This window comes from Lemur catta, chromosome 6 (genome assembly GCF_020740605.2).
Source record: "Lemur catta isolate mLemCat1 chromosome 6, mLemCat1.pri, whole genome shotgun sequence".
NCBI lineage: Eukaryota > Metazoa > Chordata > Mammalia > Primates > Lemuridae > Lemur > Lemur catta.
This window is the reverse complement of record NC_059133.1, coordinates 29332206-29350808: the sequence shown is the minus strand read 5'-3', so window position 1 is coordinate 29350808 and position 18603 is coordinate 29332206. Positions and strand designations below refer to the sequence as shown.

The window sequence follows — 18603 nt, the reverse complement described above, 5'->3', positions numbered from 1 at the left end:
TCTGCTTAAGATAAGAAGATTTGCTTGCTTTGTGATGCTGTAATATCAACATTAAAGACACTCAGTGCTGATCAGAATTATAACACTCATAAGGACTGCAAATATTTTAAATTAGAGGGAGAGGCGAGAAAGGTTGTATTGCAGAAATTAAAAGATGAAAAGCAAAAGCAAGGACAATTCTTTCAAGCAGCAATAAGACCTGGAAATAATGCCACTGAAGTAACTCATAAAGTACCCTATATACTTGGGAAAAAAGAGAAGCCATTCAGTGATGTGGAAATTGTGAAAGAATGCATTGTCGAAGTTGTAGGGTGCTTTTACTGAAGTTGTAGGGTGCTTACACCCCGATGACATTTCAAAATACAAACAACTGCCTCTTTCAAGGAGAACCATAACTGATCGACAGCATGAATTAGCCTTCAACTTAACAGAACAATTTTATGCAATATTTCAAAAGGAAAATATAGATTATTCAATTGCTTTGGATGAATCAACTGATATCACTGACTGGGTACAGGTTTTATATTTCACTCAGCTCATAACAGAAGATTTTCTTTGCTATAAAGAGTTACTTGCTTTGGGCACTCTTGTGTACAAAACATAGGGAATAGACTTCTTCAACAACTTACAAGATAAATGTTGTGAAGTTAGACTGAATTTGGTAAATTTAGTGAGTGTATGTACAGACAGTGCACCTTCTGTGACAAGAAAACATGAGGGAATTATTACACAGATAAACTATTAACAGATCCAGACGCGCTCATTTATTTTCATTGCTATATTACATCAGCAAAATCTCTGTGCTAAAGCTACTATTTTAATTGACACTTTGCAACAAGTTATAAGCATTGTTAACTATATTCATGCAAATGCAACTTGGCATCCTGAGTTTCATAACATGCTCAAGTTGAGTGATGAGGTATTCAGTGTGGGTTTGCCATATCATTCTAAAGGGTGTGGGCTATCACAGGGACAGGTGTTAGCCAAAATTTTATCTCTGTGAGAACACATAGTTAAATTTCAGGAAGAAAAGAATCAGCAATGTGAATTATTGAAAGAAGATTTCTATAGGAATGTAGCATTTCTGTGTGATATGTCAAATCAAAACAACTTGAATACTTCTTTGCAAGGTAAAACTAAGTCTATATGATATGTGGCAAAAAAATCTAAGCATTTCAAAAAAAGCTATCTTTTTTCAAAACACTTTTTCATCAAAAAGAAGTTTTGGATGAACATTTTCCTCAGTTAGCAAAGGTCAATGATGAGCAGGATGATATATATGAATCATGTGAAGAATAGGCAGCTGTTATAGACCTATTAATTGGAGAATACAATGAAAGGTTCACTGACTTTGAGAATCAAGACATCAAACTCAAATTAGCATTTCAGCCTCACCTAGTTGGAACCACTAATACACCTAAAGAACTATAGATGGAATTGACTGAGCTAAAAGTAGACAATTTTAAAGTCATTGTTTGATGCTAAGAAAGATCCAATTGAAATATGGAAAAGTGCAGTAGAATACCCATGTCTTCGGCAACATGCCCAAAAAGTGCTTTCTTGGTTTTCAACCACTTATTGCTGCAAATCTACATTCTCCTACCTAACCCAAATCAAGATGCCCTGAAGGTCACAAATGACTCATATCCATCTAGAGGATCAACTGAAACTGGGGACCTCCATGCTGTAACTAAGTATTCAAACGCTTTCCAACAAAAAGTAGACACAACAAAGTTATTAAAAGGTTAGTTAACTTTAAAATTAAGAAATAGTTTTCATTTTTTGAAATTAAGTACACAGTAGTTAGATTTTTACAAAATAATGTACATTTTTAATTATACCTAATTGTAGTTTCTTGAATGCAGCTTTATTTGATTACAGCTAAATTAATGAGGTCTTCCAACATGAAAAGGTTCTATACCCTGCCCTAGGGAAACAGAGTATAGCATAGAGAGATCACAAACAGTGATCACAAAGCTCAAGAAAGGGAGCCTATAAAGTTGTTTATGAACTTCTGGGCTGCACATGTATGTATCTGATCCTAATCAGAGTACCAGAGTTTTTGAGAACAGAACTAACAGAACATAGCCCACATACCAGATCATCAATTGAGATGTGCATAGGCACAACAGATCCAAATAGTACTGTAAAGACGTTGAAAATGGAACTGATATTGGCACAATAGCCCATAGAAAGGAGACTGAAACTTGCAGCCTGAACCTAATTAGACCGACTGCATGCTAAAACAAAAATATCTACATTTTCCATAGAATTTAAAGAAGACCCAGAGTCTCACAACATCTTATTTAGGAGCTCAGGAATATAACCCAAACTTAGTTGGCATACAAAGAATTAGGACTATCTCAACTCACATGGGAAAAGAGAAACAACCCAAGCTTAAAACACCACACATTTATTACTTACATTTCTATGGGTCAACCAGTTTTTTCTTCACTGTAACAGGTAGCACATTTCCATGTAATAGCTTACCTCATATACAATATCTCATTTTCTAAGTCAAGATTTCTCTTCTTTAATTCTTCCAACTCTTTTTCTGACTCCAAAGCTCGTACTCCCATAACTTGATCAACAGTCATGCCAGTTGTTTTTAGCTTCCTCTGCAAAGTAAGTTTCTCTTTATCAGCTCTGTGGAATTTAATACAGAATCATGAATATATACCATTCATTGTTTAACTTGTTCAACTGCTTACCCATTACTAGACTAATATATGATAATTACATCATTCTGTATTTGTTATGAACTAACTTACATCAAAATCACAGGAAACCCCATTTATAATTGTTAAAATATATTTAAAGCACATTTTAAAGAAAATAAAAAGTAGATAATAAATGATCATTTAAACTGGAAAATGTCTCATAACTATGATAAAATTACATAACTTCCAGGTCAATAAAGGACTTTACACAAAATTTCTTCTACAATGAAATTTTAACACACTTTGCAAAAAGGTCCTTCAAAGTATTCAACTGCTTTGTTAGAGTGCAGACTTCCCCCTCTTTCTCTTTCAACTTGTTTCGAATTCCTTCCATTTTGGTTTGCCATTTTTTACCTTCTTCCCACCTAATTAATTCTTCTCTAGCACTCTGTGAACAATAACAAAGGAGATAGAAAATTACCAATATTATTTTTAATTTCCTTTTAAAACTTATCAATTACAATTTACCCAGAGAAATGGTAAACCAATACTTCCTAGACGACACGAGAGCTGTCTGGAAAGTATTCAGCCATGTAACCATTCTCTCATTATATTAACAATAGCTGTATAGTTTCCAGACAGCCCTTGTAATATAAATAGGTTCATTTAGCTACACAGGTTGAATATGCCTTATCTGAAATGTTTGGAACCAGCAGTGTTTCAAATTTCACATTTTTGGGGGTTTTGAAATATTCACATATACATAATGAGTTACCTTGGAGACAGGACCCAAGTCTAAACACAAAATTCATTTATGTTTCATATACACCTTATGCACATAACCAAAGGTAATTTTATACAATATTTTTAGTAATTTTATACATGAAACAAAGTTTTGACTGCAACTCATCATATGAGGTCAGATGTAGAATTTTCTACTTGTGGTATCACCTTGGTGCTCAAAAAATATTAGATTTTGGAGCATTATGGATTATGGATTTTTGGATTAGAGATGTTCAACCTGTATAATTTCTAGAATTTTTAGGCATGCCAAGCTATTGGCTAAAATGCCTTTCAGTCTAAGAGTACATTTTGTTCTATCACATGATAGATAAAATTCTGGGGGATAATTTTGACTAATGCAAACACCCTTAAAGAGTTTTTAAATAAATATTCTAAAATAGACTATCATGACTAAGGTAAGCTTCTAACAAAGACTCTCAAGTATAAATGACCAACCCCTCAATCTGTTACCCCGTGATAGTCTCCTAGCATCAGAGCCCCTTCAAGTCGCCAATGCACATTACTTCACTCATTCAACAGATATTTATTTCGTGCTAAGCACATATCAAGTACTACTCAAGGCACTAGGAATAGAAGCAATGAATAAATCAGATGAAAAACCGTATCTTCATGAATCTTACAATCTAGTTTATGTTGGTTGGTTGGGTAAACTGAGAGAAAAAGGAGCAAAATATAGATAACAAAACAGGAAAAATCTAAATATATTTTGTAGTACGCTGACAATAAATGCTTAAGGAAAAAAAAAAGAGAAGAGAATTAGGATATTTCAGGGCTGTCATGGTTTGTTATAATTGTGATAAAGGAGCCAAAGAAAGCCTATGTAATGTAGAATAGTCCCTTTCACTGAACAACTTTCAAACATCCTACTGGATGTTCACACACTTAAAAATTCTGCTCACAATGGTCTGAGCTAAGAACTTATCTCCATTCCACCTATTAACATCAAGCTATTTTTTCATGGTTTTACTATATACTAAATTTTATAGGAATACAATGGTCTTATGAAAGGGAAGCCTGTAGACACTGTTTTGCTGAGAACTGTACCAACAACTGTTTACCTTTTTTTTTTTTTTTGAGACAGGGTCGAGTGCAGTGGTGTCATCATAGCTCACTACAACCTCAAACTCCTGGGCTCAAGGGATCCTCCTGTGTCAGTCTCCCAAGTAGCTGGGATTACAAACACAGGCCACCACACTGGCTAATTTTTTTTTTGTAGAGACAGGATTTTGCTATGTTGCTCACATTGGTCTCAAACTCCTAGCCTCAAGCAATCCTCCCACCTTGGTTTCCCAAAGTGCTAGGACTACAGGCATGCGCCAGGGGTGGCGCCTGGCCTGTTCACCATTTTAGAAATCAAATTACAAATGGTACTACTGTCATGACATATGAGTTGTCTATAGAACATATTTGCATCAGTCTACATTTTTAGCTTTAGATTCACATTAATGCCATGTAAAGGTGCAAGCACATAACTAGTTCATTTTGTTTTCTACTGTAGTCGTGCCAAAGCATTTACATATTGAAATATGAATAGTAGATAAATATTTTTATTATTTTAAGTTATTTTCCTTTTATGTTCCTCCTATATATTTCACTTAGGACATTTACAATGATATTTTCTAAATTATGTTAAGTAGGTCGTTTATATTACCTATGACTATCATTTGGAATAGTAAAGAGAATATTATGAAACATTATATTTATGATAAAAGGGAATGTTTGGTCTGAAAGAGTTAAGAACTATGGTTTAAAGTCAAATTCCCAACTAAGATTAGTTGCCATATCAAAACTAACTTCTCCAATACTGGAAACTATTTTCTCCAATACTCGATAATACTGGTCAATTTTTTAACCTTATTTGTACTCCCAGAAATGTAAATACTAGTTGGAGTCATAAGTTACATAGGTAAATAATCCTGCAGCAGAGTGCTTTGTTGGGATGGGGCAATTCTATCCCACCTAACATTACCTGTTAAATTAAGACTGAGGGAAGCAAGGCTGAATTTAAAAATGAACAGAAAACAAAGGCAATGTCACTGTGGGTATGTTCTAGACTGAGGGAAAAGAGGGGAGAAGATAGGATAGGGACAGAAGTTCTCTTTTCATATTTTCTGTACCAAAATCCTCTTATGTATATTTCAAAATAATACAGCATTTTAAAATTTTCATTCACTCAAGAAATACTGAGCATTTACATGTGCCAGGGACTGTTCTAGGCACTGGGAATACAGCAATGAACAAAAACAGGCAAAGTTCCTGTCATTAAAGCTTACAGTCTAATAAGAACAAAAAAAAAGATAAGCATACAGATAAGTAAATATCTAGTACATCTGGACAGTACTAAATGCTATGTAGAAAAGAATACAAGGTATGGTAGTGGGTTTTGTTATCTTATTTAATATATAGGTAGGCTACGGGCATTTTTTGCAGAGAAAAATTTCCAAATACTAAATATGAGAGCATTCTTTGAGTATAAATTATAAATGCCCAAGCACTGTAGAATCTGAAAAAATATTCTCACTAGATTCCTGGATATAGATTTTAATATTGGTGCTGTCCTCTGTGTTCTCTTTCTTTTTCTTGTTAGTAGTATCTTATACTGGTATGGACTTGATGGCTCATGAAAGACTTCCACATATTGTTTCATTTGATTGTAATATAATCTTCAGAAATTGGAAATACAGATAGTATTATATCCATTTTAAGGAGGAATAAACTGAGTCACTTAGGTTAGGAATCCTAGCAAAACTACAAGGCTCTTAAAGTATTCTGACAGGAATCAGATTAGGAACAGGTATCCAAGGATTAGGCCTATCCCCAATTAAGGAGGAAGCAAAGACAGCAATCCAGAGGAATAAGGACATATTGATCTTGCCATTTTCACCAGCAAAGCTCTTACAGCAAGCATGACTTCATGCATACAAGTGCAAATATTTTCATCAAAATTTTACTGATATTGATGAATTTTCATAGGGAACATATTTTTTGGAGTATACTCTATGAAAACATATGAATTCCATTACCTACTTTCTATTCAGTACCATTAAAGACAATTTTCTGTTTTCATGTTATTGAAATTATTTTATAGATATTGAATATTTTCTGGGTAAATTTTATAATACAAATTTTTCCTAACCATAGCTCCTTCATAGTGATTTTCTTCAGGGGCAACTATTACTACTAACACCAACACTTCCCAGGTCACTTTTGATACTTTCAGTATTATCAACAAGTTATTTCCAGTTTATTGTTCATAACAAATTTAATTACAGGCATTTTAGCCAATTTTACTTTTTGGGGGGTTCTTCTGATTATCAATAAATTTTATTGCCAAACATTTTACTATTAACTGTAAAATTTCAAGCAATTTTTCTCACATTACAGAAATTATGAACAGATTGATTATTGGTTATAACTGCAAATACTTAATGTATTACAAAACATTTTGTTTACCCTGAAATAGCAGCCTAGTCTACTGAAGGACAAATTGGACACACTTGGGTCAAAGCAGAAGTCTTAAAATGCCCTGCTTTCTGTCCCAAAGGCCAAAGGCCCAGTTTATGTAAATGATTACATTGGGGAAAGATGATAAATAGAGCTGGATATGTAAGGTGAGAAGGGACTCTGGAGGTATTCTAATGTCAGAAAGATGACACGGAGATGATGTAATTTCCAAATAAGAGTTGCACTATAGGTGTCTCCTCAAGTAGACTGTAAATTCCTAAAGGACAGAAACTTGTTGTAGACTTCTCTGTGTTATCCAGTACCACTTACAGTGTGTATCAGGTCTTCAAATTAATATAGTGTATTATCTGTTCATCAACTACTTATTTAACTTACTCTATCACTATCTAAAATATATTAATTAGTATGTTTCTTCACATACCTTTTCTTTTATAGGTTTTATGTCTACTTCATCCACTTTTCTTTCCAGTTGGCTTTCTAGTTTTTTTACTTTCTTTTGTAGTTCTTCAATTAAACTTTGTTTATTATCTATCAAAGGTTTGCCCTGAAAAGTTAAGACGTTATCTTTATATCTTATAAACAAATATCAAACAAAATATACAATAATCCAATTATAAAACCTTTCTGAGGCTATTGCTGACCATACTTTCTAAATGTACTCCTAATACATAGGTTAACCTGGTAGCTGCCTCTGCATTTTAATAAAGTATGCTACTCTAGAACTATAAACACAATAAAGGTCACTCCAGGAATTAGTTACATTAATCAAAGAGATTTGAAAACCAGTTTTAGTAAATACCATAGACAAAATTATAAAGCAGGAATAAACTACTGCCTATATTTTATAAATCAAAGGCATTATCAGAATTAAATATAAAATTACCTGTAATCCACTGGCTAGTCTTTTGATTTGCCTTTTCAGTTCAGCATTCTCTTGATCAATTCCATCTTTCTCTCTAAGTATTTTATTATAGGCTTTTTGGTTTTTTTGCAGTTCATTGTTTAAGTCATTCAAATTATCAGTTAGTGAGTTTTCTCTATTTTTACTTGTTTTAAGAGCTTCTTTCAATTTTAAAAGATTTTCACTTAAATCTTCAATTTGTGACTAATAAGAGATAAAGAAAAGTCTTATTCATTAATCTTTATCATGTATCAATAACAAAAACAACATAAAACAGAAAGTATACCATTAGTACTTAATAAAAAGAAAATTTCAATCTAAATTTTTAGGTACACAAGGAAAAAAACTCCACAAACTACATGTATTCTTTCATGCTCATGCCAAATGAAAAAAGTCTACTTCAAGAAAAAATAATAATAAAATAGTTAAAGCAATTCTTCAACAAATGCCCAGAAACAAAATTTGATCAAATATGTAAATGTTTTGTTATGGCTGAATTAATTAAAGAAACAAGTACATATCAATATGCATAGCAATATTTTAAGCACTATGAGCATAAGAGTAGTATAAAACAAAATCTCTAATTTGAAGTAGTTTCTAATCTACTTTATAAAGAATGAAAAGATAACTTGCAATACTGGACAGTATATATTAGCCACCAGAAAGGAATTCCTAGCTGTCCTACACAGTGACAGTGATGGGAAACAAACTGTGTGATTCCAACTACAAGATATTCTGGAAAAGGCAAAACTATGGAAAGACTAATAAGACCACTGGTTCCCCAGATTTTGGCAGGGTGAGAAGGAATGAACAGGAGGAGCTCAGAGGATTTTTAAGTAGTGACACTATTCTTTATGATACTGTAATGATGGATACAGAACACTATACATTTATCTAAACCCACAGAATATACAACACCAAGAGATAAATCTAATGTAAACTTGGACTTTGGGTGATTATGATGTGTCAGCACAGGCTCATAAATGGTAACACATGTACCACTCTAGAAGGGGATATTGATAATGGAAGAAGCTATGCCTGTGCGGGGGATATATGGGAAATCTCTGTATCTTCCTCTCAGTTTTGCTCTGAATCTAAAACTGCTCTAAAAAAAAGTATTTAAAATAAAATCCTAAGTAAATGTTTCTTAAATTTAATTCTATTAGGAAGAGCAGCTCATAATGGTCTATTCTTCCTAGTCCCCAAGATGATAATCAATATCTGAGTACCATAAAGATACTTATTATTCAAAAACGTGAGTATGTAAATATATCTATCCACCAATAATTCCTTATAAATTCTGTATTCACCAGCAAAATTACTATATATCAAAGTGAATTCTCTTCCAATAGGAATTATCAAAAATTTTATTAATACATTAATGCATGTGTTGATGTTTACCTTTAGTTCTCTAGTATGTCGGTCAACAACTTGTTGAATGTTGAGTTGTGCTTCTTTCTGGGAAGTTGCAGAAATAATACGTTCTTCAGCAGCTGCTGTCATTTCTGCCCGGAGTTCCAAAAGTGCTCGACTAAGTGCCTACAAATTACAACATATATGATTTTTTTAATAAAAATTGAAAGTTTATATGAGGAATGTATAATATAAAAAATAAGCTTTATTACTTTCTGCTATTTTCCTAAAATACTCTGTGTTTAATCAAACATAATTCACAAATTAACAACCCGACTTTTTCAAATACATTTTCTTTAGTAATTATACTCAATTCTTTCCAAATTGAATGTAAGAGTTCAAAATCTTAATGTTTTTGAGAATCCAGCACCAAATCAAGCAATCTGTATTACAAAAATCAGACATGTTTTGTTTTCAAATATCCAAGGTTAGATATTTAAATTACTTCTTAGTACATCCTTCCATGTCAAATTAATAGAATTTAAGTAGACAAGGAAAGTTATAGACTAAAAAAGCTTAAAATTTACCAATAAATTTCATGAGCTAGTATAGAAAAAGAGCAGCACTTTCTAAAACAATTTGAGTATATCAAATATGAGATAAACAAAAAACCTAATAAATCAGATAATCCACTGACCTAGTCCTTTCCACAAAACTAAGAGATTCTCTGTTACCCTCTTCTTTAATCTGTCCTTCTCATTATCATATCTCCCTCTCAATCCCCCAAATTGTCTGAAATTGTTCAACTGGTCAAAATAGCCTCAGTAGCACAAAATCTCAGTAGAAAAAGACATACAATAATTAAGATTTCCTCTCATTTCCTATAGATAATCCACAAATCAGATTGATGACAACATGAAAAGATAAAGATGGATTATATTTACAGTGAAAAACAGCACTTATTGAGGCTATTTGAAAGAACTGTCTTGAAAGACTCTGCTTAACAGCATAAGACAAAGCTCATATTTTTTATTAAAACAGATTTGTACTATCTTTTATAAATTTACAAATCTTCTCTAAAAGGATTCTAGCAATATTGCTTATAAAAATAAAAATATCACATATTTTTCCTAAATGTTTATAATTTTCTGTTACTCCTTACTTTCTGTTGTTTCTCTTTCAAGGACAATTGGTTCTTTAGCCGTTCTACTAGATTTCTCATTGTAGTTGTTGGAGCTCTCGAATTTGCTTCTTTTTGAGCCTGAAGTTCAGATTTTAAACTCTGTGACTCCTTTTGGGCCTGGCCCAGAAGACACCTTAAATCCTCTACTTCTGCTTTTACTGTTTTCAGTTCATCTGCATGGTTTTCTTGAAGCCTAATGTAAACAAACATATATATCGGTGGTTGTTGCAATTAATACCTTGATTAATACAAATTTCACAAAGAGTAAATGTTCAGTCCTATGTATCCTTACAATGTAAATCTTGATGCAGACATCCAAATCTAATCTAAAAGAAAAATTCCTTATTCCACTTAACTACTCTTAAACTTAACATAAAATAGAAATTTTTCTTCTAGTTTCTACCTACTACTTTTGGCAACAATCTCATCAAGTTATTTTGTGGCTCTAGTCAAATAGCATATAGAGAATGAATAAAACAGCACTTCAAATGTTATGGCTCCTGCAAGATGTGACTACTTCCTCCATTATCATGGTTTCTCAACCATTGTACTATTAACATTTTTGCCTAAATAATTCTTTGTTGTTGGGGATGTTGTCCTGTGTACTGTGCATTGTAGGATATTTAGTAGCATCTCCTGCTTCTACCCACTAGATGCCAGTAGTATTCCCTAGCCATGAAAATCAAAAATGCCTCCAGACATTGCTATATGTCCCCTAGAAGGGGAAAGAGGACAAAATTAACCCCTATATTTGAGAACTACCACCGTAAATTGACATGCTGCAAAGACAAAATATAAACTTTCACAGAAATCACATGTATTATTAACTTGTTTATAGTTCAAATTCACTAGTATTGTATCTATAGTATATATATGGAAGTGGATACCATCACTAGACTTGGTTAATTCAATTAATACTACTACTCATTCAGTATTAATGTCTGATAAAATGAATTATATCTAGTTCATTGTACATACAGACACTGCATCTGTATTGTGATTCAAATTATTAAACTCTGACCAATGAGAGGAAGATTGTGTTAAGCCATGAACAAATGTTAAAGTCTTTGGGACTTGATGCTTTTAGTAAAACTTAAATCTAACTTTAAATAGTTAATCAAATTTTGAAAATATCAGGTTTTTCTAAAGAAATCACAGAAATATATAATTTCATAAGACATTAAAATATGCACACAATGTGCATACAGAGAATACAAGTATAATTTGGGCTAAAATGACATAGTAAGGTACAAAATAAACTCCTTAACAAAGCAAAAATGGTGTTAATTTTGTCAGAGCCATCTTGGATAAGTAATGAATCAAAGGGTCTCACAGATACTTCAGAGCTGGAATGTAATTATAAGTAGTTCAACTTTCTCATTTTTTTCAGATAAGAAAATTGAGGCCCAGAGAGATAATTCTACAATGATTAGAATCTGCATAACTACAAACCTATTTTAGGTTTAAAATCTATGTTCTGATAAACTGGCTGAACAATGTTTAGAATCTCTAATATAGGAAATGCTGTGCACATGTTACTGTCACTATAAATTAATACAGAAAATAATGAATTTTTCATTCAACAAACATTTATTAAGCCTCTATTATGTGCAAGACACTGATAGAGGTGTGTAAATAAAAGTTTTATGTTTGTATGTTACTTTACAGCTTTCAAATTACTTTCATATACAGTTCTACTTGACCTTCACATAACCCCCTGAGAGAGCCAGGGTAAGTCACTTTCATTTTAAAGATAATGAAATGGAAGCTCAAAGAGGTTAAAAACAAGATTCTGGAGAAGAATCTGTATTACTTTTTGAGTCAGACTGACTAGTTTCAAATTATGGCTTTCCCATCTCTTACTAGGCATGCTACTGAGCAATCCTGAGGCAGTTTCCTATCTAAAAAATGGGGAAATCAATAACATATGTCATAAGTAGTCCTGAAAATAAAAATAAGGTAATATACATAAAGGTCTTAGACTAGTACTTGACACAGCAAATGCTCATGTTGTATCTTCATTATATCATTATTATCATTTGCCTATTTTTACAATACATTTCTACGACTCACCGTAATTTGACATTTTCAAATTCTTTGACTTTTAATTCAGTGATTTCTCTTTGTCTCTCTAAATCTTGTGATACTTTCTTTAGTTTGACCAAAAGTGAGGAGAGAGAGTCATCTTGTTCTGCTACTGTCTGTTCCATCTCAGCCAGACGAACAAAATGCTTGTTGGTAGGAACTGGAGTGGGAGACTGTTTTATTAAATCCTATGAAATATGAATATATTAGCAATGGGCATATATAATTCAATGCTGTACTTATTCTATAATTTTAATTTGGTTCCTCAAATGATCAATATATAATATCTAATCTAAAATTTAGTGATTTAACAGGCAATGAAGGCTTAAAGAAGGCAGGATTCAAGCTCATTCTTATTGGCATTAAAAAAAGATAGGAAATAGAGAACTTACTCTTGGTATTCCCAATTTCTAGCAAAATGTCTACATGTATTAGAGGGTCAATAAATGTTGACTAAATTAAGCTCAAAAATGCTAAGGTTGCTCATTAAGAGACAAAAGACAGGTCATTTCACACAACACAACAGAATGATCAAAGGAGGCAATTATCAGCTGAATTCAAAAGATGGAAAGCACTTAAATATGGGTAAGCTTAAATGAGTAGAATTTGAAAAGAAAGACAGGTAGGTTCATGAAAGACTCTGTATGGCTAACGAGTGTAAATATAATTTTATGGGCAGTGGTGACCTACTGAAGGATTTGGGTCTAGGGAGAAGAATGATCAGAGCTGCATTTTCAGAAGATTATTTTGGCAACAAAAAAGATAGGGTGGCTTCTACTCTAAAAAAAAAGAGAAGAGAGATGAATTTTAAATTATATGCTATCAAAAATCAATAAAGAATTGAACAAAGTTCTTAGAATCTTACCCAAGCTGTTTGTTTGAATTTATTGAGTGAACTATCAGCTTGTAGTTCTAATTTATGATGAAGAATATGAAGGTCTTCCTCATGTTTCCTAACAATTTCTCTTTGCTCCTGTTTCACAGAAAATCAAAACTATATCTTAAATTGCTATCTGAATAAATTTAGAAGATCTTAAATATTTTATTATCTTTAATTTTTTTAAATCCCCGCAAGATAGGGAAGAAACAACATCTTCATGCAAATATTTAGACCAGTATACATCTCCCCTAGCACATGTTCAAGCTGACAAGCCCAGCTTCAGATCATAATTTATTCTAAACATTAGAATAACATGGGTATCTATTATCTTTTAATTTGTTTCTAGAAAAATTTTTAAATTTTGATTTCCCTCCTGCCCCACCTAAGTTCTAACTAATCTGATTTCCCCTGACTACCAGTATGATAGATTTCATCCTAAATTATTGCCTCAATCCTTACCTATAAATTCAATTAATATATTTCAAAATCATATGGTTTCACCATGACAGCTATTCCTGGTTTAGTCAGTCTATAAGAGAAAGATGCACACATACAAACTGCCAGTTTTACTGAGAGATCTATAATCCAATCATATCAAAGGAAGGATTCCTAAATAGAATCATTTGAAAGTAAGAAATGACCTACCACTTTAGGGCAGAATAATATTTGGCATTTGAGTAAAAAACATGATAATAAATAAAATAGCATAACATAATATAATGAAATACCTCTCTGGCTTTTTCTAGAAGGTGTTGATATTTCTTTAACACTTCTTCCTTTTGATTTAACCTTGCTTGCATGTTTGCAATGGTTTGATGAGCAATTTTCAATGTGTGATGAGATTTCGGTTCCACTTCTTTTCTGCCTAGCTCAGCTATAAGCTTCTCTCTTTCTGCAGTGGCAGGCAATCGAAGCCTCAGTTCATTGATTACTTTGTCTCTTGACAGAATATTTTGCTCTGCTAACTTTAAAGCAGATTCTTTTTCTTTTAGCTTCTGCAATGATTAAATCACAATAAATTATTAAAGTATTTTTTCCCCTTAAAATGCTTCATCTGAATTTTAGTTAGACTGGTTATTAGCAAAAAAAGGAGTTTCACTTTATTTTTCACAGCATATTTACCACAGCCATCTGATAGTTATAAGGTTAAATTATTTGTATGTGACAATACAGTTAATTGCATGTACTATTTATTGATAAGATTATTACATGTAGTAGAAACTTCACTGGTATAATTAAAATGAAATTTAATTAAGGTACTTAATTTAGATCTTATAGTTTAGAACTAGAAATGTGTAGTGGTACTAGATATAGGAAGAAAATGTAACAAATCATTTATTTTAGTCCACTGACTATCAGAGGTCTAGAAAATTAATCCATAAAAGTCAGTTGAGTAAAAACGGAAATTTTAGTGGCCCGTCAATGAATCATTATTATGAAATCTGTAGTTTTTTAAACAAAACATAAAAAAAATTCAAAAAAGTTTTTACTCTTCAGAAGTTACTAAGTAACTAAGTGGCAATTCACATAAATGACAAATCTTACAATTATTGAAGAATATCCAAGTTTCCTGGATTGATTTAAAATGTACAATATTACTTGAAAAGCTGTTTTGAAATTTATTTGCAGTAAACATGTTTAGATGGAAATTAAAATGAAAATCATATTTACTTCATATTATTTTCTGAGTAATTTAACAATGAAGACAGATTTGATCACCTATTAATCAAATTCAAGATCTAGATTAAAATAGTAATTTCTAGCTTACCTTCAACCATCTAACCATGTATAAAAACGAATGAGTTGAAAAGTGATTCACAGATTATATAATATATACTACAAAGTAAAACATAAAAATAAATAAGAATGAAAAGATCATATAGGGAAAGGTAATACATTGCTCATAAAGCTACAATTAAATGCTTTTTGTTTCTTTTCATGCTCACTATTACTTATCAGTGTACCTAAAAGTGACAAATAGTGATTAAATGAATAGTGGATTCAAATTAGCTATATTTGCTGTTCATTATTGGCTATTAGAACCATTATAGAAGAATAGGGAGAGAGAGTGGAATAAGCAAGAGATTCATCATTCTATGCTTTGTCCTCATTAATAAATAATAGTTAGAAAATTTGACAAACATAAGCAATAATACAGTAATTAAAATGTAAATTCTTCTAATTACCTCTTCTAGTGATTTGCAAGTTGCCCTTGTTTCTATGATTACTCGAACGTTCTCCTTAATTTTTCTTAGTGCAATCTCAAGTTGATTTGGGAGGGGCAAACTAGGGTCTGGTATTGATCCTGTAGCCTCTTCAAACTATTAAGAAATGGTATGTTTTTTAAAAAAGCAGTTGCAGTATTGAGAATAACATTAATTTTTACAACTATATGACAAAAGATAGATTAAACCCCATTTATATTTTAATATAAAAAGATAACATCAATTAAAATTATAATACATCTGATTTAGAAAATATTTCTGTCAGTTAACACTCTAGGCCATGCTACAGAGTAGCAAAAAGGATTAATCATTCACACCTTTTGTGCCGCATTTAGTATTTCATTTTGCTGACGGTCAAAAATGTCTAGTTGACGTTCCAGCTCAACTTCTCTTTGATCCCAGGCCATTTGTCTTTCTTCATGAAACTAAAAAAAGACAATGTGTGTCAGATGTATACACAAAAGACACCAGGTATGTAACAGGCATTTTACGTTTATTTTCTTATTTAATCGTGACAATAATACCTTGAAGTCATTATTATTTTTATTTTATGGAAAAGGATACAAAGTCAGGGAAGTGAAGTAACTTGCCTAAGATCACAGACATAGGCAGATGTGAAGTCAGGATGTCAATCTCTCCATCCATCCATTTATCCATGCATCCATCCTAAACATATGCTAAGTACTATTCTAGGCAGTGCAAACACAACAGTGAACAAAATCAAGTCTCTGTCACTATGGAACTTACATTCTAGTGAGGAGGAGACAACCAATAATCAACAAGTATGTAAGTAATATGTCAGAGGGAGACAAGTGTTATGGAGAAAAATTAAGATAAATAATCTCTATTTAAGGAATCTTGAGGTAGGATTTACTGTTACATATTAGGTGGCTGGTGAAGCTTGCACTGATAAGGTAAGAAGACATTTATTTAAGACCTGAAGGCAGTGAAAGCATAAACACCACAGGTACCAAGGGTAAGAACAATCCAAGCAGAGATAACAACAAAATTTCTGAGATAATCATATGCTTGATGAATTTCAACTCTCTCCAAAGTATATGCTTTATTCTATACCAAGCTGCTTCTACTCCATCAGTGAGAGCCAGTAGAAAATTGTAACTGTGAAGTCAAATAACCAATATCAAAATAAAAATTAACTTACCAAATAAATTTGCTTATATATTGCTCCTTTTAAGTCTAAGACTACTGTTATAAAAACTCAATAAATATAAAGTTTTAGAATAGTTTAGAGGATAATAAATGAATTATTTCATAATCCATTAATAATCCATTATAATCCAGCTGCATTCAATTAAGAGAATAAATCACTCATGCGATGGTCTTAAAATTTTAGCAAAAAAACACCAAATATAAAATGAAACCTTGTTCTGCTGCACAATTTCTTCCTCTAGACTGCTGATTGTATGTTCATATTCAGAAATTATATTATTCAAATATTTTATTTCCTCTTTATCCTTGACTAATTCCCGATTTAGTTTAAGCTCTTGAAGACGAAGTTCTTCTATTTTCATATGCCAATTGATTACCTAAAAATTACAAATTATATATATAAATGTAAATGCTATATATTTCTCCATTGATTGTAATAATTTTAATTGAATTTAATGGATACTTTAAAATAAAGAAAGATATAAAGTAAGATATAAAATTATCCTTTGTTGAGCCACATAGCAAAATTGATTTAGGATTTCCATAGACATTTCTAAGAATATGTGGGCTCTTAAAACATTCTTCAAACTATGCTGGAATAGGTATCACTAATATTCACTTTCATATTTTTCATTTGCTATCATATATTTATTGACCACTCACTATAAGCATGTCACTGAAACATTGGTATTATTTTCAAAAATGGAAATCCTAAATATTATACTTCTAGCCTAGAAAATAGGATTCAGTTGCAAGACAATTATTTTTCATTTAATTCCTTCCAAATGGGGGTAAAAACCAAATCATATTAAAATAAATGTGGGCCCACTAACTTATAATTTTAAACAGATTATTTTATGTTTAAACAAATTGTGATGGAGAAATCAATTGATGACCACTCTAATGTTTAAAAATAATTATAATTAGTATTTAATTAAATATAGGAACTTTTCTAGAGAGTTTAAAATTCTTTGCTGTTATACAATTTGAATACTTTCACTAAAATCTTTTCTTAGAAAAGTCTCATTTTATTTTCACAAATAATAGACATTCAAATAGCCAAAACTAATTTATAAAATCTAAATTAATGAATTATAATTGGAATTTTGGTTGCATATTATACATTTTTTATATAGGCACATATTAAGAACTTACAATTATTATGTAATTCTTTTGGAAATATTGAATTTAAAATCAACATTTACCTTTTGGGCTCCCCTGGCATCCTTTAAAGTGCTTATTAACTCTTCTAGGCCCTTTAACTTTAATTCCATCTCCAAGGTTTTGTTCTCCATATTTCTATGTTCTTGTTGAGAATTTTTCATTTCTTGCATTATTTTAATTTTGTCATTTTGTAGTTGAATCATTATTTTAGAGAACTTTTCCTGTTGTGCCAAGGGTAAAGCTCCACTAAACTGTCGTCGTAGAGACTGTATTGTTTGGCGCAGATGTTTTGCTCTGTTTCTCCCCTCCAAACGAGCATAATAGAGAGCCTGTTCTTTTTCATCAAGTTTCTGCTCTAAGCGCAAATTGTAGGCCTCCACCTTCTTCAGTTTAGATGTAACTGACTCCAACTTACCAAGAGCAGTAGCCTCACTAATTTGAAGAGAGACAATACATTGGTGCAACTTGGCAATTAGTGCCTTTTCATCAGACTGTGCCTAATATTAGAAAATATATATTTGTAGTAAGTTTCAGGTTTGTTTAATGAAACTTATCATCAATTTAAAAATCATAATTTATTAATACTAAATAAAGTTTTAAAACGGTGTGGTAAATGAGATTCTACAAAAATCAAGTTAACTTTGCTTTAATACAAATAATTACATTACAAAGAAATGTAGAAGAAAAAATCTAAAATCAAACAAATTTCAAAT

At 31.6% G+C, this 18603-nt stretch overlaps 1 protein-coding gene across 1 annotated transcript in view; it reads right to left on the bottom strand.

Annotated features, from left to right (window-relative positions):
* The window catches only part of CEP290 (centrosomal protein 290), an 86892-nt gene that overhangs the window by 20621 nt on the left and 47668 nt on the right, over window positions 1-18603 (bottom strand). The window contains exons 30-42 of the mRNA XM_045553285.1: window positions 17932-18387; window positions 16939-17103; window positions 15874-15981; window positions 15518-15652; window positions 14060-14326; window positions 13317-13424; window positions 12440-12639; window positions 10346-10559; window positions 9232-9369; window positions 7813-8034; window positions 7351-7473; window positions 2963-3108; window positions 2491-2646 (exon numbers count right to left, since the gene is read on the bottom strand). Of these exons, the coding sequence (XP_045409241.1) occupies window positions 2491-2646; window positions 2963-3108; window positions 7351-7473; window positions 7813-8034; window positions 9232-9369; window positions 10346-10559; window positions 12440-12639; window positions 13317-13424; window positions 14060-14326; window positions 15518-15652; window positions 15874-15981; window positions 16939-17103; window positions 17932-18387 (2438 nt within the window). The remainder of the gene's footprint in view (window positions 1-2490; window positions 2647-2962; window positions 3109-7350; window positions 7474-7812; window positions 8035-9231; window positions 9370-10345; window positions 10560-12439; window positions 12640-13316; window positions 13425-14059; window positions 14327-15517; window positions 15653-15873; window positions 15982-16938; window positions 17104-17931; window positions 18388-18603) is intronic.